Source organism: Ips typographus, linkage group LG3 (genome assembly GCF_016097725.1).
Source record: "Ips typographus isolate SLU linkage group LG3, UJ_Ityp_2.0, whole genome shotgun sequence".
NCBI lineage: Eukaryota > Metazoa > Arthropoda > Insecta > Coleoptera > Curculionidae > Ips > Ips typographus.
This window is the reverse complement of record NC_138424.1, coordinates 16919397-16941183: the sequence shown is the minus strand read 5'-3', so window position 1 is coordinate 16941183 and position 21787 is coordinate 16919397. Positions and strand designations below refer to the sequence as shown.

Below are 21787 nucleotides of genomic sequence, written 5' to 3'. Positions count from 1 at the left end.
ACAATACTTGTTTGTTATCTGCATATATCAAAAATACACATAATGATTATAAAATATATACTTTTATTCATTCAAAAAACGTATTATTACTACACTCATATGTACATATTATATGTTATATTATTATATTTCTACAAACTACCTTAAAATAAATAACAAAACGTAATGAATAGTTTGGGCAAAGTTGGCAGATTTATCCAGCATAAGAACCTTATTTTGTTTGTTTATTTTAAAATCCCTAAGAAAAAGCAGCATTTTATCATAAACAAATATGAATGTTTTACATAGATTTGCGGCTTTGTTTGAAGATAGGCAAATAAAGTGAAACTAATGACTATTTTCAGGTAGATATCACTGTTCAAACTTTGTTGGACTTGCCACATCCACAACCTACATCAGAATTTGGACTTTCTAAACAGGTGAATTAGGTAGGTACTTTTAGTATCATAAGTAAACTATAATAACTATTCAAATAGATTTGTAGGAGAATCACAGTTACAGTAGTGGACAAAACCTGTCAGAACATTGAAAATTGGGTTGGTTAATCTCGTGGAATGATCACTTTCAAAGTTATCTGGTTTAGTTACTTTTGTGTTGTGTTTTCTTTTGTTCATGTGTTTAAGTTCAACCACAGGTTCAACACAACATAACTGTTTTGTTTGTTGTACCTATGTTGTATGTAAATAAAAGGGATTTTTTGGAATCACTGATCAGATTTTTTTCCTAGATTTACAAGTTAAGGTATCTTAGTGTAACGAAGTTAGGAATATTTTTTGCTTTGTTTACTAAGCCGTCCGTTAGTGCCGTTGGTTTTGCGGCGATATGCAGATAAGGGAACTATTAATAGAAGCCGTTTAGTAAAGTAACCAGTGCTAGTACTTTGCCAAAATACGATAAGCCGTATTTTTAAGTTATTATATTTTCTCAGGATTGGCCAGTCCGATTTTTACCGTTCTTGTTGGAAACAATTGCTAGAATTACAGCGTTTACAACAACGCTGCAGTATGATAGCGCGTAATAGGAAATTAGTGGTTTACGACTTTCCTTGTAATTATAATTCACGAGTTGACGTAGCTGTGTAGGCGTACCCTTTTCGTCGAGTACGCGTAACGCGAGTACCGCCCACTACCCAAAAGTGGGGAATCGGGTCTATAAAACTAGCGTGCAGCGCTCGTTCATTCTCTGTTGCGACCGATAGCCCCCCCGAGCAACATCTCAACCTCCCAGCAGCACAGTAAGTATACCTGTTTAGTGGCTAGCCCTCCTAGTGCACTGTGTACCTGTTATTTGAACACCGAGGCTCGCTAGACCGGTTGTTCGTTCCTTGTTTACTCCAACCCTGTAGCGTCGTGGTTCGCTAGACCGGGCGCTGCTTTAACGTTCACGTCACCAGTTTTCATTGCAAACGCTACATGGTTCGCTAGACCGGGCGTTTGCACCGTTAGTCCCAGCCCGGCCATTTTTCCGGCCCTTTTACTTCAGTAGCATCGTGGCTCGCTAGACCGGGTGCTACGCCATAGATCCGGCATTGTAGGTTTCTATACAAACACTACATGGTTCGCTAGACCGGGTGTTTGTATACTTTTCCCCGATAGGCCAATTTCCGGCCCTAGTTCACTCTGTAGCGTCGAGGTTCGCTAGACCGGGCGCTACACGATAGTTCCACCTTCAACACAAACGCTACGTGGTTCGCTAGACCGGGCGTTTGTGTCATTTAGTAGCCGGCCGCACTTCCTGGCCCTGTCTTTTGTTGACTACGCTACATGGTTCGCTAGACCGGGCGTAGGAAGCAAGTTTCTAAATCCTGTTGCCAACAAGAACCACTACAAGGCTCGTATAGACCGGGTGGTTCAGTAATACCCTTTTCCAACTCTGTTACCGACCCGTGACACCGTAACTTTATTTGCACTAGGACGGTTAATTGCAATGAATAAAAAAATGTAAACATAGCAGGAAGGAGCAATAGCAAACAAAGTGGGTGACAGAAACAAGGGGGAGGGGGTAATATGGCGGCCGTCAATACTTGTTAATCTTGTCCACTGTACAACTTAATTTAAATTTGCAAAACTCAACTGTTAAAGAACCACAAACTAACACTATACTACAACAAATACAAACAACAAATTTTTGCGGGTTTGAAACTCCAAACTTTCAATGACTTTGCGTCAATTCAACTGCGCAGTAGGCGAATGCGCAATCAAAGTAGGTGGACTTCCGTCCCCCTCGCTTAACCCTTTCATGCCCAATTTTTCAGAATTTGAAAGAAAAAAATATTTGTATTACTTTTTGTGCTCCGGTATGTTCATTTTTACCGTAAAATGTTGTATTTCTATAAAAGGAGCGGAAATATTGATTTTGAACAATGACTCCATATGGCGTCATTGGGCAGATAGGAAAAACAAATACAAATAACAGTTCTTAATTTAATTTTTATTTTTTTACGTGAAATTCAACAAAGCAGTTTTTTGTATTAGTAAAGCACAAAGCAACTTTACATTTAACGCATCCAAGCCTGGAATAAGATGTTTTGCACTGCCTGCATCGCTGCTTTGGATCCAAATGAGTTGGAAAATGACCGTAAGAGTCATATCGAACATCATCAACTGGAGTTGGCATGGTGATTTTTTTCTTGTTCTGCATGGCTGTAAGCAAAGTGGGTGATCCCACAGGTGAACTCTCAGTGCTTGTAGGCCTCCCCCTTTTTCTAAATAGAGTACAGACATTTTTTTGAAGAAGAGCATTCCCGATATCGGCTCTAAAATCTATCAGACTTTTATGTTTCGTGCCTCTCAAGTTGCAGTCCTTTCTATATAATAACCACGCATTTACGATAGCTACATCAATTAAATGGAAAATAATGCGAAGGTAGTACCGCTTCACACCATGTTTTATACGGTATAATGACACTAACATGTCATTCAAGTCGACGCCACCCATATAGGAATTATATTCCTTTATTATATCTGGACGATCTACATCGATATATTTTTTTTCTGTCGTCGACCATCTTTTGACTACACCGATTGGATAAATTCCTGTATAGTTTGAAGCAATATGTACAGTTTTATTGTCATACCAATTTGCAACTATAATATTTTTATTTTGGTCTGTTGCGTAGTCAAACGATCCTCTTCCTTCCGATTTCAACTCCTTCTCGTTTTTCAAAATGTTGCATTTCATTCTCGCTAAACGTACAGTACCACATGCCAAAATACCATGACTTTTTAGGTCACTAAGCAATTGGTACGATGTAAACCAGTTGTCCATAAATAGCTTGTGGTTTTTGTTATGTGGTAAACTTTGACATAATCGCAATACAATGTCACCACTTATGCCTAAGTCTGTAGGATTAGTCACAGTACCCTTTCCGACGTAGATCTCGAAATCATGAACAAAACCGCATGCTCCCGCTCTTGCAAAAATTTTAATTCCCCACTTATGTGGTTTATTCTTTATATATTGCTTTAAACTTGAACGCCCTTTGAAAGGAATCATGATTTCATCAATTGCTTGATGCTCCCCATTTGGCACTTTTCCGAAATTTTTACGGATGGCATCTACAAATGGTCTAACTTTGAATAGTTTATCATAACCCTCTTCATTCCTTGTTTTCATTTCAGAATTGTCGTTGAAATGGAGCATAGCGCGGAGTTTTTCAAACCTATTTCTAGGCATAACATCAGCAATGATAGGAAGACGAGTTGCATTCGCCCAGAACATTCTAAAAGCAGGCATTTGAATAATTCCACTCATAATGTGAATGCCTAGAAACTGACACATTTCAGTATAGTTAGTATTTACTGATCTGAAATTTTTCTGTACAGAATATAAATTTGTTTGCTCCACAATGTTATTTATGATGTCATCATCAATAAACATTTTGAAATAACTTAGTGGCGTTATTTCATCGTCAGATATAGGTGTAAAGCTTTCTTCATAACGCGTACTTGTCGGATCTATATCTTTTTTTATCCATTTTGGAATCCTTTTTCTCACCAACTTATTTCTAATTTCCGATAGCGGTAACAGATCTTCTGGATCTTCAGGTTCTTCTGTTTCAGTTTCCCCCTTGTCTTCATAGTTTTCTGTTTGAGATTCAATTTCAACAGAAATTCTTCTAATGTGAGACGGAACAGGATTCTGCATCACTTCATAGGATTCCTGACTGTTGCTAACTAAGATTTCTTCATTTTCGCTGTCCAAGTCTTCAATATCTACATCAGAAACGTCACCTTCCATCAGAAGCAACAAATTGTTTGCCTCAGTAGGTGATAATCCAACGTAATCAGACATAATAAAAACCTGCAACAGTAATTGATTTTAACCAAAATTTTAACCTTGGCGCTCAATGACTCCATATGGAATCATCAAGTTCAAAGTCGTGTAATGACAGTAACAATTTGGAAATCACCATAATATTGCATAGAGCTCTTGATTAGATCTAACTAAAGGTAAATAAGCAAAAATTACAACTATATACTTACGTTTCTTCAAAAAAGACTCACAAAATAACCGCCTATTATTTATGCGCACAACTACTGACAATTGAACATGTAATAAAAAAAAGAGGTTATGCCTGCGTTTTTGTTTTGATACTCTAGTGCCATCTATTGGTAACGATAAAGTGTAGGTTTAGTAAAAAACAAATAATGGGAAAAGAAATCTGCCTGATATTAACAAATTTAGTTACCTACGCCATATGGCATCACTGGGAAGGAAAGGGTTAATGCACAAACGAGTTATAATTTGTATTATTGTTACCTCCTGATACTTGTTCTTTTTACTCATTGGTTAATTGCTTAGTTGTAAACATAGACCTGCTTTGTCCCCGTAATTAACTTTGAATCAGCTTGTACCTGTAACATTCATTGCATTGCGTGGCTTTTTAACTTTCTGCATTATACCGTTGACCTGTCTTGCATCGCATCCGACCCGTACCGTAAATAAGTTGCACACTCCCACTCTCGTACTTGTCTAATTAAGGGGGGGGGGGGGGTTTAAGATACGCTTATTTGCATAATTATTTGGTTTAGTTAAGTTTGCTGGCATTTTAAATTAGGCAAAGAGAATATACGTTAGTTGATTGGTACTTTTGGCTTTTATGAGCGTTGTCACCAACTGAACCACTGTTACCACAGATTGACGGGAACCTTGTCTACAGCTGTTTAAAAGCTACCAAGGCATACGAATTGTCTTTTCCTGGTTCACATTTCGAAAACTCTAAAAACATTCTTAAAACCCGGTGGCGCCCGAGGCAATTCTCATTAACTTTTGTTCTAGAACACACTTTAATTCGAACTCCCGAATAAATAGCGTCACACTTATATCCAAAGTATACTCTGCATGCAGTGTTACGTATTACTTTATAAGGTTAATTGACATGTAAAAATAAGCAGGAATCCGGTCCTGAAACTAAAAAGTTTGAACTCCACAAGTATAAGACGCTCTAGTTTTCGTTTTATGGAAAGTAGAACGTATTTGCCTGTTTCAAAAAATACAGAAACATTAACCATTTCTAATTAACTTCAAATCCTTTTGGAGAAGATTGTTTTATCAAAAATTGGATGTAATGTCCTCAATCAAATGCTTTTCCTTCATTGATTTCTGTAAAAATAAAAATATGCCATTAGTATGCAAACGCAAGTATTAAATGATTAACTTAAATCATTTCTGGCATATTAAAAATAACTCCACAAATTTGCATTGTTTGTCTTACTTTCACTTTGCCTTACTAAGCTGAATCAAGGCTAAAGCAAAGAGTAACTAATTTCATAAAGAGAAGACACTGGGCCTAAAAGCTTTGATGTTTGCCGACACGTTTCGTTGACCTCGGCTCTTTAAACTGGTAGTACAAGGACGTTGCCGGTATTTACAAAATTTGTGGCAATGCGGTGTTGCCATTTCTGAAATCATAGTTTCAGCAGAGAGTTTTGGATTAGAAAATAGCGTTTTCAGAATTGACTGCTGAGATAGAGATGAAACCCGAAAATATTCTTAGTCTTTGTTTGACATTTTATTTAATAACAATTACATGGTATATAAAGTATTAAGAGATACTTCTAAGTCATCTTTTAACTTTTCAATTTCTGTCTTTAAAATTGCATTTTCACTCTGCAGTTTAGATTTTCGCGGAGTTGAAGAACTTAGAACATTCTCAGTTTGGGTTTCTACAGGTGAACATAAGGGTGGAGTTACAAATATGTAGACTGAGGTTGAAGTGGTGGAAGAATTTCAATATTCTGGAGAATATTTATTTTCTGTCCCTTGCTTGAACAACCAGCGTCGAGTCCAGGTTGGACCTGCTGATCTAAAATGTAAAAAATATCATAGTTTGCTAACTCTATATTGCACTAATGAAATGTGGTTCACTTACATGTTTCAGTTATTGTATATTTGCGTGGCTCGGCACTGAATAATAGGCCTGAAGATTTATCTCGACCATCTTTGAACATGTCTAAATCAAAATGAACACTGCAAACTCTATAATTGTTGTAACATTTTTCAGCACTCGTGCCCAAGAGGTCTTCACGGCCGCATTGCCTCAGCCAATGAAAGCATCTGCAATAATGCAGTGTTAATTAAACTGTGTATTTTTTAAGAAAATTCTGAATACTTACTTTACTTCATCTTTTGGAATTCTAAAATATTTGATGCTTAAATCAGAACTGCTTTTTCTATTCATGCATCCTTTGTAAATACAGTTTGTCCCACTGGATCGGATCTTTTGCTGAGACTCCATTGTTTGTAGAAAAGAGCACTATATACACTAGGGACCAAAGCAAATTTACAGAATTCACACTATATTAATAAATAGCCCGTACACGTTTTATAAAACAGCAAAAATTATCACTTAAGTTGAAGATGGCGCCCCCATTGCGTAGGTCCCCTGTTGGCCAAGCGCCATCTTCCCGACTAAACGTGTACTTCGAAAATTTTTAAGTATATCGATCGCGCTTGGATGTTTGCGACGATGCCACTTTGTCAACTATGTACCTATAACTTGAGAGTGCAAATGATATACTCAAGAAAATGCACTAACATTTTTAAAAAAATTAGACTTAACCCGAACAGCCCAATACCAATATCTACTATATTGCTCGTAACTAACCTAACCTATAACTTATAAAATCATTTTATTTAATTACTTAATCAGATACTTCAATAACCGCCATTTGCACCGTCGTACTTTAAGCTAAGCTTAAGTTAAGTGTAGTTCAGAGTGTGACTTTTTTCACCTAAACTGTCACAGTCTGACCCACACTTAACTTAAGCTCGGCTTACAATACGGCGATGCAAATGGGGGTAAGTATCGTTCGGATTCTTGAGAATAAATAACCCATTAATGTTTGTTAATCGATCATTTCAGAAAGTAAATATATACATTGCATATTATCAAATAAATAAAATGAAAATAGAACTTTGAAACATAACTTATGTTACCAAATAATCATAGTAAAGTTGCTAACCAAGTTAGCCTCTCCCATGATCCTTATTGGTTTTAAGTCCCTGCATGTGAATACGTCAATAATATTCAAAGAATGGCTTATTTAAGTCAATATAGTTATTAATAATATTAATAGTTATTGTCAATATAAGTCTAAATATAAGATTAATACTAGATTAATTACACATTATTATAAAAATAACCATCACAAAGACTTTTTATTATTACAATTGGCAACGTTGCATCAAACGAACAGTAGGTTCGATGAGATTTATGCCCAACGCACCTTTGAGACCCACACCAATGCTGCTTTGAGATTTAGGCTCGTAGCTACCTTGTGCCATAAATCAGGATCATTTTCTGTGACGTATGCTGAATAGGAAAACTCTACACACAAATCAACAACATACAGACTTCCAAACAAATTTCCCTGTAAAATGATTTTATTATTTTTGATTACTGATACTTCACCATTTTTAAATAAAATTGATAATCCTTTTTGTTCAATTTTCTTCACTGAAAGCAGATTGTGTGATAGATTTTCACACACCAAAACTTTTTCTAGGGTTACTTTTTGTCCACATTTAGTTTTCAGGCTAAGATTTCCTTCCCAATGTGCTTCAACCACTACTCCAAGTATTGCAACTCTTATTTTATGATGTACTTGCTTTCTGTCAGTTATAAACTTTCCCAGATCACTATTAACTAAGTGATTTGTAGCTCCACTATCCACTACAAACTTACAGTCAAGAACATACTGCAGTTCACTAAATCTGAGTTGTCCATGTTTGTGGTCATAAACGCAATGTCTTCTTCAGTAACATGACATTGTTCTCTTCTTTTAGGACATTCTGTATTTTGGTTAGGGTTTCCTGATCGGTTTCCACTATAACTTGTCTGTTGATGTCCACCTTGATGGTACCCACAATAGTTTCCAGCATTCTTTTGATTTGCCCTGGTTTTCATCCATCGGTTTGATTGTCTACAGTCACCTAATATTGAGTTCTGGAAGTACTGAACTGGATAAAACTATACAAAAAAAAACAAATAAACAAACAAAACATTTCAAACACACTTTCCACCCTTCATTGTTAAATTCGTGTGGGTTAAAATGGGGGAGGGAAAAAGTCACAATCTCCCCCTTTTGTAATTTCAACCGTCGTGTCGATAAGGGAACGCTATTGCGCACGACTCGATTTTTCATCTGGGCCAAGGAGTTTTTTCTTTGCAGTGCCAAAAAATCTATTTTTCTACTTAATATTATGTCACCAATTGAAATTTCTTCCAGAAACGAAAGGAAAAAGGCCGAGTGGAACTGGAACGAGTGCATACAGTGGAAGCGGCCCAATCGTTCTTTACCAACGAGGAAGTGGGCATCGAAGGGGATTTTCACCCGTTTCTGGTCGGCTACCATCAAGACGAGGACTACACGTTGTTTCTGTTAGCTTTGAACAACGTCGATAGGATTTATTGGATTATGGACATCAGGAGAGGTAAGAGACCGTGAACGTTAAAAAGAGGAAGGAACAATTTGATTTTAGTGTGTGCCTACAATCGAAACATCCGAAGTTATTATCATCCGGGCCCTTGGAACGGGTGCAGATGGTACTGTTGCCGGGAAACGATCAAACCCAGTCCCATCATGCCGTGCGGCTGCACTCCCGGCACCCCCTCCGTCAAACAGAAGGACAGTCAACCGGGGGTGGTTAGAACCAAAGTGGTAGTCGCCCTCTACAATTACAAAGCCATTGAATGTGGAAATTTAAGCCTTGAAAAGAACATGGAATATGAGGTGATGGATGATAGTCAACAACACTGGTGGAAAGCTCGAGACGCTAAAGGGTAAGTCTTCTTGTGTCAGTTAGTTTTTTCCAAAATTTTGCATTAATGTATGTATGCACACGCTGACCTTTTCGTTTGGAATTTACAAATAGAAATTGTAAATTATTATCACCGGTGCTGCATTAGTAATTATCATTGTGTGTTGTACCGTTATAACACCTTAATCATATTAATGCGACCGGTTACAATCGCTAGACTAACTGTAGTCGCTGAAATATTATAATAATTGCACATTTCAGCAATGTGGGCTTCATCCCCAGCAACTATGTGAAAGAGAAAGAATTGCTCGGATTGCAGCAATACGAGTGAGTTATCCGTTTACAGTTCAGTCACAGTCACAGTACAATCAGCGTCAAAAATTAATATTTGAAATTTCAGTTGGTACGTGAATGACATGTCCAGGCAACGGTCCGAATCGTTACTCAAACACGAAGACAAGGAAGGTTGTTTTGTTGTACGGAATTCGTCCACTAAAGGATTGTACACCTTGTCATTCTACACCAAAATGTAAGTTGATTTTTAAATTGTCAAACGTCCGTAAAATGTTATTGAACACTGAAACACCGTTGACGTTTAGTTAGCCGTTTTAGAGTTACTATTGTTTTGATTCAAAAGAGACGCCATAGCCATATAGCAAATCTAAAATCGCCACAAGGTGTCAAAATATACAGTCCAACTCTGTACGCTACTCTGTACTACATAAATGAATTATGTTTTTCTGTTCATATCATTAATAAGCAAGGAATTGATTCGAAACTTACACACCTGGGTATACTAGGGTGTTTTAGTTAAAAACTAACATCCGCCTAACTGTAAAACGGTAATTTTTGAATTATAAACATACTTTTGGTTGGTCTTAGCTCACCTTGTATAAGCCTTAAAGAGTATTATTATTTAGTTCTGAAATACAGTGTTTTTAAGAATTGGTAGTATAAATATTGTGTTTATTTTATGTGAAAACAAATTAATTTGCCTAGTTCAGATATACCAAATGAAATTGGGTAGAATACGTAGATAATGTAGTAGTTTTCTAGTAATCTTCTGATTGCGTACTTTTACAGTTCTCTACCACACGTCAAACACTACCATATCAAAAAGAACTCAAAGGGTGAGTTTTTCCTCACCACATCGGAAAAACATTGTTACAACTCGATCTCGGAGCTGATCAACTACCACAAGCACAACAGCGGCGGTTTGGGTTCCCGGCTAAAAACCAGCCCTTGTTACAGGCCTGCGCCGGCTACTGCCGGTCTAAGTCATGGTAGTTGCCTAGTAGTGCCCCTTAAGCAGGTTTTACACCAACAGTTTTAATTCAAAGAAATTGGAAACATTTATTTTATCAAATTTTATGCTTCAAATAAATCACGAACTTCTTGGAGCATAAAGTGATTTGATTTTACACTTATCAAACTGTTATGTCAAAGTTGTCAATGAAAACAGTTTGACCAACCCAACCAACCAAGTGAATTTAGTGTTTAGGCGGTAATAGTTACAGATTATTTGTTTTTCTGGTATTTTTGATATTTTTATTTTGAAATTTCATAATCATCCTGAATACTGTGTTTATGTATTGAATTTTGCAGCTTTCACTCTCACTTTTTCGTTTTTGTCTGTTGGCAGTTGGCATTACGCTAAACGGCAAGTTTTTTTTTTATTTGAAGGTAAATTTGACATTCAATTTTGTTTTGATATAATTCGTCATTGAAGCAGCTTTATGAATTTCTTTGACATCAAAGCGCGGTGTAAAACCTGCTTTAGAACGATCAAAATAACCTTAAAGATTTTTAGACAAATGGGAAATCGATCGTAGCGAGCTGATGTTGTTGGAGGAGCTCGGTTCGGGTCATTTCGGGGTGGTGCGCAGGGGAAAATTGCGCGGGACAATTGACGTTGCCGTTAAAATGATGAAGGAGGGCACCATGTCTGAGGACGACTTTATTGAAGAAGCTAAAGTCATGACGTAACAGCTTTTTAGTGGTGTTTTTTTTTTCTTATTTAATTTTGAACTGTTTACCAGAAAACTGCAGCATGCTAACGTAGTCCAACTGTACGGGGTGTGCAGCAAAAACCGACCAATTTTCATTGTGATTGAGTACATGCGTCATGGGTCTTTGTTGAACTACTTGCGCAGACACGAACAATCTTTGTCGACCAATCAGGGCCTGCTATTGGACATGTGCATACAGGTTTGCAAGGGCATGGCCTACTTGGAACGGCACAACTATATTCATCGTGACTTAGCTGCAAAGAACTGTCTAGTTGGCACTGACAATATTGTTAAAGTAGCTGATTTTGGATTGGCTAGGTAATATCACAGTACACCAAATGTCAAGAATTTTAAAAACAAAACGATATTTCAGGTACGTTTTGGATGGTCAATACACGTCATCGGGAGGTTCAAAATCGGACGTTTGGGCCTACGGCGTTCTGATGTGGGAGGTGTTTACGTGCGGTAAAACGCCGTACGGCCGAATGAAAAACTCTGAAGTAGTGGAACGAGTTCAAAAAGGAATCATTTTGGACAAACCTAAAGCCTGTTTCAAGGAGGTTTATGATGTATGTTTAGCCAATTTTTTTTGAATAATAGTAACAGTATTTGTGTGGTTAGGTAATGAAAAAGTGTTGGTCTCCGCTACCGGAAAACCAACCCTCATTTCGCTCTCTCAAAGATACACTAGAATGTGTCGCAAGGCATCTTGGTCGATTGACTGGCGCGACTCGTGTGTGAAACCGTCACGCGGGGTACTTTGCCCATTTCTGCGGGCGAAGCCTCGTGCAGCTGGGTTCCGTAGTGTATGTAGGTTAGTCCGTTAGTTTTTTATTAGAGAAAACAATGAAAATTAGTTTATGTGGCAACACTGTACGTTAAATGTCAACAAGTAGTAGTCTAAAAACAAGTAATAAAAATTATGTAGCCGGTCTTTTCACTCTTTGTATTTTGCACTTTTACCATATATAATTAAACAGTTAAAATTCCCAAAGTGTTTTATTAAGTCTACAAGAGCTACTCTGCAAAATTTTTTAATCCGGGCAGAAAACCATTAAAGACAATAAATCCTAAATCGCTTTATCTTTCGGTAATATCAAACGGGGGGAGTAGTAGACAAGGAAATTTGAGGTTTTTTTGACAGATTTGTGATCCTAAACCTTGAAAAAAAAAGTGCCAATAATCCTCGTTTGCTTGGATTTGTAATGTAAATAATCAAATTTACTAGTTTTGATTCGTGACGTTGGTGTGATATAGATTGCTACTTACTCGATTTAATTGTAGGCGTGGATTTGATACTGATTTTACCATTTTTTTTTTGTTTTTTAATTTGACGCAACACTCGTGTATTACCGTGTAGTTTTGACGTGAGCGGGACTCTCTTTTTTACCTTTTTATAACCAGCTCGGTTTTTATATAGATTTTACTTGTACATTTCTTTTACCAATTATTTGAATACAAACCTATTGTATTGATTGCTTGTCGTTTCATTACAAGCATTGTTTTACTCTTAGTTTATCAGTCACAACCCAATAACACCCTCCAGTTTCCTGTCTTCTCCTACTTTAGTAAAAATAAAACAAACCATGCAGACTATTATTATTATTTCAATTTTCCAGTGGCGCATTATAGCTATTATTATGCGATTTATAATAGTCGTGGATATTGTTGCAATGTCCGAGACGGTGTTAAATCGCTAATAATCGACTTACATTCAAAACTTTATCATATCATTGGCAACGGCGATGCCAACACAAAATCAACAAAATTGTATGTCATTGAATTTTTGTTGTCCGCATTAAAATCATGCAAAATTTAGATATTCCTGATAATATATTGGCTGCAGCCAACACTATAAGGTTGAACTTGCTTCCGGAAAAATCGAGTCCAGTATGAGAAAGAATATGAACAGTTTTGTGTGAGGCGAAACCAAGTACAAGTTCGAGGTGCAGAAGAAACGGTGTTGCTAGCATATTTTGCAAAACTCGCTGCAGAATATTCTGCTTCGTCCTTATGGCCAAAATATCTTCGTTTTATCAAGAAGAAAAACATCGAATATAGAGCAAAAAAATCAAAGGTATTTACAAGAGAACAAATCAACGAATTTGTACGTTCTGCTCCAGACAAGGAGTTTTTGATGTGTTTTAGTAAAAATTGTGTCATCTTGACCCTATTTCGAGAACGGATTAACCGATTTCAGTTTTTTAAACGGTGATGAATCGGGGTTTTTAAGGGTTTTAAAATAATGTGCTACAAGCTAGGGATGCCATTTAAAAATTTTAAGTGGGGACACCTCTAGGGGCAAGGGGGCGAAATCTAAAATACAAAGTCCACTATAGTTTTAAACTTCCCCCTCGATATCTAAGTTGACGTGTTTTTTTGGTCCCAAGTAATTTTGCTTGCTGAAAAAGGTAGTGAGGGTGAGAAGTTTTGAAATGATGGCACTGTATATACCAGGTGTCCAAGAGCACCCTGGACATAGGAGATTAACATGGGAAAACGGTTTTGATTTTTTAGCGCCTGTACGGTTGATTTGATTGAAAAATCGTATTAATGAAAGTTGTAGTACCTATCACGGACTAGTTTTCTGTATTTTTTTCAGATCTCTAACTTGAGCCCTTTCGTCGTAAAACACGAACAAAAATGAGAAAATTTAAACTTTTGGCCTGCACTGTATAGGCGGTTGTGGAAATTGGCGGTTGTTGGAATTTACTTTAAATCCCTGGGAGATTTAAAGTAAATTCTTCCAAATTAAACAATGATTTTATTGAAATTTTATTGTGTAAGGACGAAAAAGGATAATTAACATAAACATAACTTAAATCTAGTTCTTATTATTATATATATTTACATTTATATTGACTTTGGTGCAGTTTGCAAGGCTAACGAAGGGTGGACAATTGGAAGCAACATTTTTAGTAGTAAACATATTCTGCACATACGTAGCAGTCGCCGTTGCCGTTGTCTCATTTTCTGAAATTGATCTTCCTATGGTTGATGCTGATGCCATATCAACATCGGAGAAGACATTGGTGAATATTTAATCGGCAACATTCTTCTTTTGATACAATGAATTTTCAACATAACCTTCAGCAACAGAACTGCTTTTCCAGCCACCATGTCTTTTCAACACATCTATGGTTGATCCAGAGTCGGCAAGTAAAGAAGCTGATGATGTGCGAAAACAATGCCCAGTATATAGGTTTGCGTTTGGTAGTCTCAATTAGCCAGCAATTCTCCTTGGTAGCTGTCCAAATGTATTTTTTTCTATGGGCTGAGTCATGCATTTCCCATTTTTGTAAGACACAAAAAATTGTGTATGCTTTGTAGGTGGCCTTAGACCAATATACTTTCTCACTAATTCCACTACATTCGTAGAGTTTTCGCCAGACGTTTTTATCACAAACAAGCGATCCTTTCCTGATTTTGTACCCTGTAGATTTACCAGAAAAAAGCTTTTATGATCCGAGACATCGTTGCAGTCTAGCTGGCAGAGCTCCTTTCCTCGACATGCTCCAGCGACTCCCATAATCAGCACCACCTGCAACAAAATTGTCTCCTGTCAGTACATTTTGTAGTTTTGTAGACAAAAATAATCAATGGTGTTATTTTTAGTAGTACTATCAGGAAAATATTCAAAGTAAAGAAAATAATCTTACCTTTTGGGCTAGATATTGTTCATCTGGAGCATTTTGAAGAAAATCCCTTATATGGTCGAAATCCAATGTCTTGGACTTCTTCGGCTTATAATGGTCATTCTGTCTCTTTAGAAATGCCTGGAGTTTACTGTATTTGCTGATGTCGACGTTTGCTTCAGATATTATCGTGGCTGTGATCATGGAATATTGGCTCCATAAAGAAGATGCCTTGAGCTTCTTAGACTTCTGCAGGAAGTAAGCCAGGAGCACCTACCTTTTCATCCGTAAAATTCTCTGCATTCTGTTCATCGCACCATTTTTGGTAAACAAGAAACTGTTTTTTGTAAGCCTCGCGAGATTTTTCTGGAAGAAGGCTAGCGATGGCCTCTTATTGGGCGGCCTCTTCAATGTTCATTTTCAAAAAATACGATTTTTCTGGACTCACTCATTTGTTTTGTGCCATAGCAACACTTCCAGGGCACAATAAATTTTAAGTGAATCCACCATGCCAACAACAATCAATAACAACTATCAGTAATACGAGAGTACCGTTGTAACCACTGTTAGTTTTGTAATTTTTTTTATTTTTAATTTCTTGCATTCTAAAGTGCATAAAATAGTATATAAACCTCGTGACTAAAGTGTCTTTTAATCCCTTAGAGAACCACTTTAGTCCCTAGGTTTATAATATACTATTAATAACTAAATGACAGTTAAAACTAATTGACAAAATGGTTGGTTTATCAACTTAGTGAATCCGAATAAAACCTTCAACTTAATTCCCAAAAGTCAAAAGTAGCACTTTAAACAATACCTTTTACATGCACAAAATATTACAATAACAAATCTGTACTTACATTTGTTAAACAATTATGAGGGCAGCTTTCTGGAGGGTTTGGCACTCGCGATTTATTATAGTTCAAGATATGGTTTACTATTTAATTAATTTGTAAACCCGGTGCGGGTTGCAGAATTCAGGACGACTACATTCTGTGGCGTGAGCGGAGTCTTCTGGCTAGGTACTGCCTTCTCCGACGTGGTGCACAGCAAAACTGGATTGATTGGAATGAACTGAACTGAACCCCTCTCTAGGGTACAACTTCCTTTTTATAGCATTCCAGACACTGGTTCCACCAATCAAAACTCCCATACCTGGCTCAAGTAATAAATTTGATTTATTATCCTTCCTGACAATATCGATCGCGCTTGGGGGACAACCACACGCCAGTGTTGCCAACCGTTTCACGTTCTTCGCCGCTACCGGCTATTCAATATTCCGCTACATTTGCCAAAACTCCGATACAACAAAAAAAAAAGTAGCCTAAGCGCGATTAAATGGTATTTTATTTGAGAATTAGTTTTATTTGTTCAGTTTAACTTCAATTCGTAGTTTAAATAGTAAAATTTTTTGGTAAAACTGCAGATTTACGTTTAACTGTATACATACAGTATACATACCACTGCTTTATTTTTACTGTCTGAATATATTTAAATTTCCGCTACTTAAGCTACAATATGTTAATTCCGCCGCTACGCCGCTACAGTAGCGGAATTCCGCTACGGTTGGCAACACTGCCACACGCAACCTAAATCTCATCCGACTCAAAATGCCTGCCGGAGTCCCGGAGTGTGACGTCAGTCGCTACAGAAGGAAACTGTAAATTGATCTGTTTGTCGACAATATTGCAGCAAAAAAAAACTGTAAACTATTACAGTTTTCTTCTATCATTATTCCACTCTAACTTGATAAAGAATGGAAGTTCATTCACACGTTCCATAGACTTATAATACAAGTATAGACCCCGCGAGTCATTCATAAATCGTCTTATTGTTTATGGACAACATCTACTTAGAAAGAAGCGGGCGCGCGGCGTGAGAGACGTAAAAATATGGCCACCAGAGACAGTACACGTGTTTGTTGGTTGTTCAGGTGGGGGCAATGTTTACGCGGAACGCGTTTTAGTCTACCAGTGGCGTACCGTTTTTTTGGTTTAAATGGATTAATTTATATAATTAACCATATCAATTAAAAATTTAAATATCATAGTTTTCCTATTCAAAATTTTGATTCTGCATTCTATACTATGTTATTTTGGACTTTTTATACTGGGTTAACTGAAAACGGCTAAATACTTTCTTTTACACAGGATAGGTATCTACTCCAAAAAAAATGAAACATGTAAAACATACTTTTAAATTATTTTACTCTCTGTTATCTATTGCCAAATCTAGTGCTTATAAACTATATACATTTAAAATAATAGCAACTTATAATTATAGGGCTCTTAATACTAGGTTTTCGAAGTTTTTCTATGTTTATTAATTTATAAAATAAGATTTAAATAAATTCTTTTATAGACTTGAGTACCCATGCCACCTGGGCTATAATTCTTGAAAGCAGGGAACAAGTTTCTGAATAAAGTATTGATAGGATGTGATAGATCAGGTTGACAATGACTGGTGACATTCGGAATCATAATGTGAAAGAAGTTTGTCATTGTCCACTAGTTCAGTCACACATTGTATTAACAGTTCACTTGAAAATCCTTTACATTTCAAGAATTATCCACATATTGTAATACAACTATAAAAGTTGTAATGAAAATGAGCAATATAATGTAAATATAAACTAAAGACAAAATTAACTTATTATTATTGAACCTTACAATCTAACGAGCTGCTTAGGCCTGGTTGTACAATAGTAGTTTAAATGGGTTTAACCTAGGGAATAAGCTAAGAGTATAAGTGTTGAGATATGATCAGTTGAAGCTACTGGTGTTTAAATAAAATGGTCTTCGTCAAGATACTTCTAACTCGATTTTTTTTAATAACATCCATTTTTTTAGCAGTTTCGTGATGGATTCTTATGGTAAAATATTTCCTTAGCACTAATTTGATAAGCCAAAATGCATGGCTTTCTACAGGATCATCGTCAAACAAATGATCGTTAAATTTGTCCAAAATTGTTGAAGGCAATAACTCAAATGCATTTTTAATTAATACGACAATTAGATTATTTGTCTTTTTAAAAATACCTTCTGTTTTGCAATAAAACCTGAAATATTTTTCTGCCACTCTGCAAATTTCAATTACTTGCTCAGAGGCCCTTACTAACTTACCGTACTGTTTCCTTTGTTGAAGCATGGAATTAACTGTTTCACCTTCAAGAAATGTCAGACATTTTGAGCAAGTTACACAGTTGCGCAATATTTTTACTACAAAGCCGGCAATATAAGCAACTACATCAGCTGTGTATAAAGTTAAATTCCATGCTCCAGCCGACAGTTGATTTTTATCAATAGAATTGATGAGAGTTTTTTCAAAAACTATGCTGGACGGATCTTGTAACAAATTGAGGCCATTTTCATTTTGGGTCAGTCTTTGACCACTGCCACATGATAAAATGGTAAGATTGTCCCTGATTCCGACGTTACCTGTTTCAGGTCCAGTGATTTGCGTATAAACTAACAAACGTTTATACGCAACCTGAAACTGTCTGGCAGTGGGATTATTATTAAATCCCCCCTTCGCTCTAATACTTCCAAAAAAAAGTTCAAGATGGTCTTGGGAAAGTTTGTTTGTCAATAAATATTTTAAAATTTTTTTTTCTAATATGTAATCACGGTAAAAGTGTTTTAAGCTATTGAGGGCAATTAAAAAACCTATAAATCCAGTTTTTCGTGATGACTTAATAATAAGCATGTTCGCGTTTGTAACTTTTAAACCTAATATATATTCGATCATTTCCTCAATAAAAGTTAAAATGTTTTCAGCAGTCGCCGGAGAAAATGGTTTTTTAAAGTTATATTTGGCAAATCTGTTTCTAGAGTTAAAGATATCAAATAAATCGTTAAATTTCTGTACAAACGTTGCCGTTGGGCCTGCATTTTGGAAGTTCTCATCTTTCAGGTCACATTCTAAATATATTAGTGCATCAGCTACACTTTTACTGAAGGTTTGTGTGGCTAACTTTACCTTCATCTTTTCCTTATCCCAGTTTAAGTGTCTAAGCCTAAGTTTATTTCCCAAATGCAGGCCTTCAAGCTGTTGCTTATTCACGAGCTTAATTAAAAAGTTCCATTCGATCAGATCTCCATTAGGATCTTGTATAGATAACAAAGATCCTAATGCATTCCGAACCAATTTTATCATGTGACTTGGGTCTGGAAAAATATAAATGTTTTCATTTGTAATTGGATGCGGAAAATATGGTTTTAAATTTTTGACATCTTTGAAGTTACCCCCTAAATTTGTGGCCATTGAAAAATTAACTGGTGCGCCGTCAAAAGTTAAAGATGTGACCTTGATCTCTGCTTCATGCACAAATTCCAAGCATTTGTTAACCAACCGAGCTTTTTCAGGTGCACTTAATCCATCCAGAAGGAAATATCCCACTGGAATTTTCCAGCAGTCATTTAGTGCCACAAGCATAAAAACCAGAACTTCTTTGGCCTCAGGAATCTGATCTGAGTCAATTCCCGTATTTAAGTCCACATAGCCACAGAATTTTTGTCCATCCCATTCCACTTGTTGTCGTATTGACATTTCGTCAAGGACCAAATTACATACCAAAGTTTTATTCTTCTTGGAAGCTTCTTTTTGCTTTATTTTTAAAGCCTCTAAAGCCTCCTTAGTGAAACCTGGGGATCCATCCACTGCAGAGTACCATTTACTTAAGGTATTTAGATGAGGCAATTTCCTATTAAATGTATCCCTAACAAAGTTATATCCTCGGGGAGAATAGAACGCCAATGTTAGGGCGAATGATCTTAAAGTTGCATCATATTTCTGAGTGGTAGATCCATTTAAAATTCTTTCTAAGAGATGGGAGGCTGATCCAGACAATGAAGCCTAAAATAAATTATTGTGTAAAAATCATAGAGTATAAAACAAAGTACTTGTATTATAAGTCTATGGTAAAAATAGATCATAAAAAACTTAAGACAACATACTTGTAACATATTTTCGCTGGATTCTTTTATAAAGTTCTTCTCTTTTAGATATTTTAATAAGCTGTTGGACGATCGAATTCTATTCCTTAAATAGCACACAGTTGACTGAAGACTTTTAATTTTTCTTCGTTGGCTACCAAGTGCTTTCTTTATGATATAGAAGTTTTTTTTTGCTTTTCGGGGAGTTCCAAAATCTTCACTCGAAAGATCACCAGCATATCGTTTTTTTCTAAAAAAAAAACATAATAAACTAAACAAATTTTCCACTCAACTCAACTCAACCACAAACCTCTTTTTTTGAAGATCTTCTCTTGATCTCTTCTGAAATCCATCAACGTCAGATCGGTCGTTTTTCGTCGAGGGCGCAAATTAAAAACTAATTATTCCAATATGGCGCCATAAAAAAAACTTTCAGACCAATTCCCAAAGTAATTAAAAGAAATCCGGAGTTATAAAAGTGTTCGTTTCTTTTTGTCCGGCTTGTTTTCGGGACAATTATTCTAATGCGAATTTGCGAAAAGAAAGTTCCATGAGGGGCAGCAATATCGCTCCGGATTTAAGTTGACAATTAAACAAAAGAACTGAAGTTAACTGATTTTTTCTGCTTTTGGTTAGTATCGATTTTTGGGCCTAATAACAAAAGCTCCCCGAAAATCGTTTAATTTCTTGTTAGGATAATTATTCGGAATCTTGGGACAAAAAAAATTTCTACGATTACTTTTTGGAACTTTCCAATTAGTTTCGAATTTACTTTAGAACTTTTCGGTTACCGTTATTTGACTAACTCCGATTTAATTCTGGTTTTAGCCGCAACTTTGCAAACGCCAGTATTAAGAAGTTAGTTCTGAATTAATTTGTTAGCATTGAATTATTTACGATCTTGATTTTTCTCAAACTTTTAACTGGCATCTGGGGCTCATCTAACTGTTCACCAACTTCTGATGCTGTCAATGTCTCAGGCGATGAGCTTGGTGGAATTGGTACCAATTTATGTTGCTCATTGACATCTCTACCATCACGTAGTTAAAATTAAAATCGTTAAAACAGCCAATTAAAAAAATCATGAAAAAACTTTACCTTCTTGATGGCCCAGGAATTTCATCAAAATCATGGCTTTTAGCTTGGGGAATATCTATAACTTCATCTCCCAGTTTTATTCTAAAAGTATTAAAAAAAATTAACTTCTAAACAACTATAATAAGTAATTAACTTACCGCTTTCTAACAGGGCTTCCTTCTACTGACACAGATTGTAAGAAAACATTATCCCCCTGCAAATAAGCTTCTTCTGAGTTTATAATGTTCATTTTGGGTTGTTGACCCAAAGCAACAGAGGTAGTAGCCTCACTAATAATCGATGAAGTTGAGCTAAACAATTACATTTTTTTAAAAAACAACAGATGATAAATTACCTATCAGGAAAAACAAACAAATTTAGGATGAGATAACAATGAAATACCTGCTGTAAATGTTTAGAATGTGCCCATTATGACAAATAAAAAAGCAAATTTCACATTCAAAACATTAACAATAGGTATTTCATTGCTGTGTTCATTGCTAGGAAATCCTATTTGACATGCACTCCAGCCATAAAGTATTTATACATTTTAAAATGATATACTATTACCTTGAACTACTAAATTCACCACTTGCTGATTCAAATGCAGAGTGAATTGGTAATGGAACAGCACCAGTTTTTAAAATTTTCCAGTCCATCTGAGCCAACCACAAAATCATTTGATTCAAAATGTTTTGAACATATCTCAGCACGGTTTGGAACTGGGTTATCAGAATTTAATCCCAATAAAGACATCCAGATACTACATATATTTGCATCCTTTGGAAATCTAAAAAATAATGGTTACAATATAAATTGTTGCGTTTTTTCCACTATTAACCATATTTTTGATGGCCAATCAAATTTT

At 36.1% G+C, this 21787-nt stretch overlaps 3 protein-coding genes and 1 long non-coding RNA gene across 9 annotated transcripts; 2 read left to right on the top strand and 2 right to left on the bottom strand.

Annotated features, from left to right (window-relative positions):
- The first annotated feature begins 49 nt into the window (after positions 1-49).
- LOC145725894 (uncharacterized) lies at positions 50-703 on the top strand. The gene is made up of 2 exons (XR_014177432.1): positions 50-428; positions 477-703. It is a non-coding gene; the product is annotated as an uncharacterized LOC145725894 (long non-coding RNA).
- Positions 704-5428: 4725 nt separating this feature from the next.
- Positions 5429-16387, bottom strand: LOC145725892 (52 kDa repressor of the inhibitor of the protein kinase-like). 6 transcript variants are annotated; one of them, XR_014177431.1, is made up of 4 exons: positions 7731-8737; positions 6618-6993; positions 6374-6558; positions 5429-6307 (listed from the first exon to the last, which is right to left on the bottom strand). XR_014177431.1 is itself a non-coding variant. In XM_081974811.1 (4 exons), exons 2-4 carry the CDS (start codon positions 6737-6739, stop codon positions 6192-6194), a joined length of 423 nt encoding a protein of 140 aa, XP_081830937.1. In that variant the 5' UTR covers positions 6740-6766; positions 6822-8737; the 3' UTR covers positions 5429-6191. The 6 variants fall into 6 exon arrangements, 2 of the variants coding, with proteins under 2 accessions (XP_081830937.1, XP_081830936.1); XM_081974811.1 differs by having other exon boundaries at positions 6618-6766; positions 6822-8737; XR_014177430.1 differs by adding an exon at positions 15769-16387 and having other exon boundaries at positions 5433-6307; positions 6618-14814.
- Positions 8801-12267, top strand: LOC145725891 (tyrosine-protein kinase Btk-like). The gene is made up of 9 exons (XM_081974809.1): positions 8801-8937; positions 8986-9286; positions 9526-9591; positions 9665-9793; positions 10348-10547; positions 11075-11246; positions 11304-11591; positions 11647-11842; positions 11895-12267. Exons 1-9 carry the CDS (start codon positions 8922-8924, stop codon positions 12012-12014), a joined length of 1488 nt encoding a protein of 495 aa, XP_081830935.1. The 5' UTR covers positions 8801-8921; the 3' UTR covers positions 12015-12267.
- A 713-nt stretch (positions 16388-17100) lies between the features above and the next one.
- Positions 17101-21565, bottom strand: LOC145725893 (uncharacterized). Its single transcript, XM_081974812.1, has 6 exons — positions 21490-21565; positions 21078-21230; positions 20941-21021; positions 20153-20872; positions 19864-20092; positions 17101-19762 (listed from the first exon to the last, which is right to left on the bottom strand). Exons 2-4 carry the CDS (start codon positions 21167-21169, stop codon positions 20713-20715), a joined length of 333 nt encoding a protein of 110 aa, XP_081830938.1. The 5' UTR covers positions 21170-21230; positions 21490-21565; the 3' UTR covers positions 17101-19762; positions 19864-20092; positions 20153-20712.
- Positions 21566-21787: the final 222 nt, after the last annotated feature.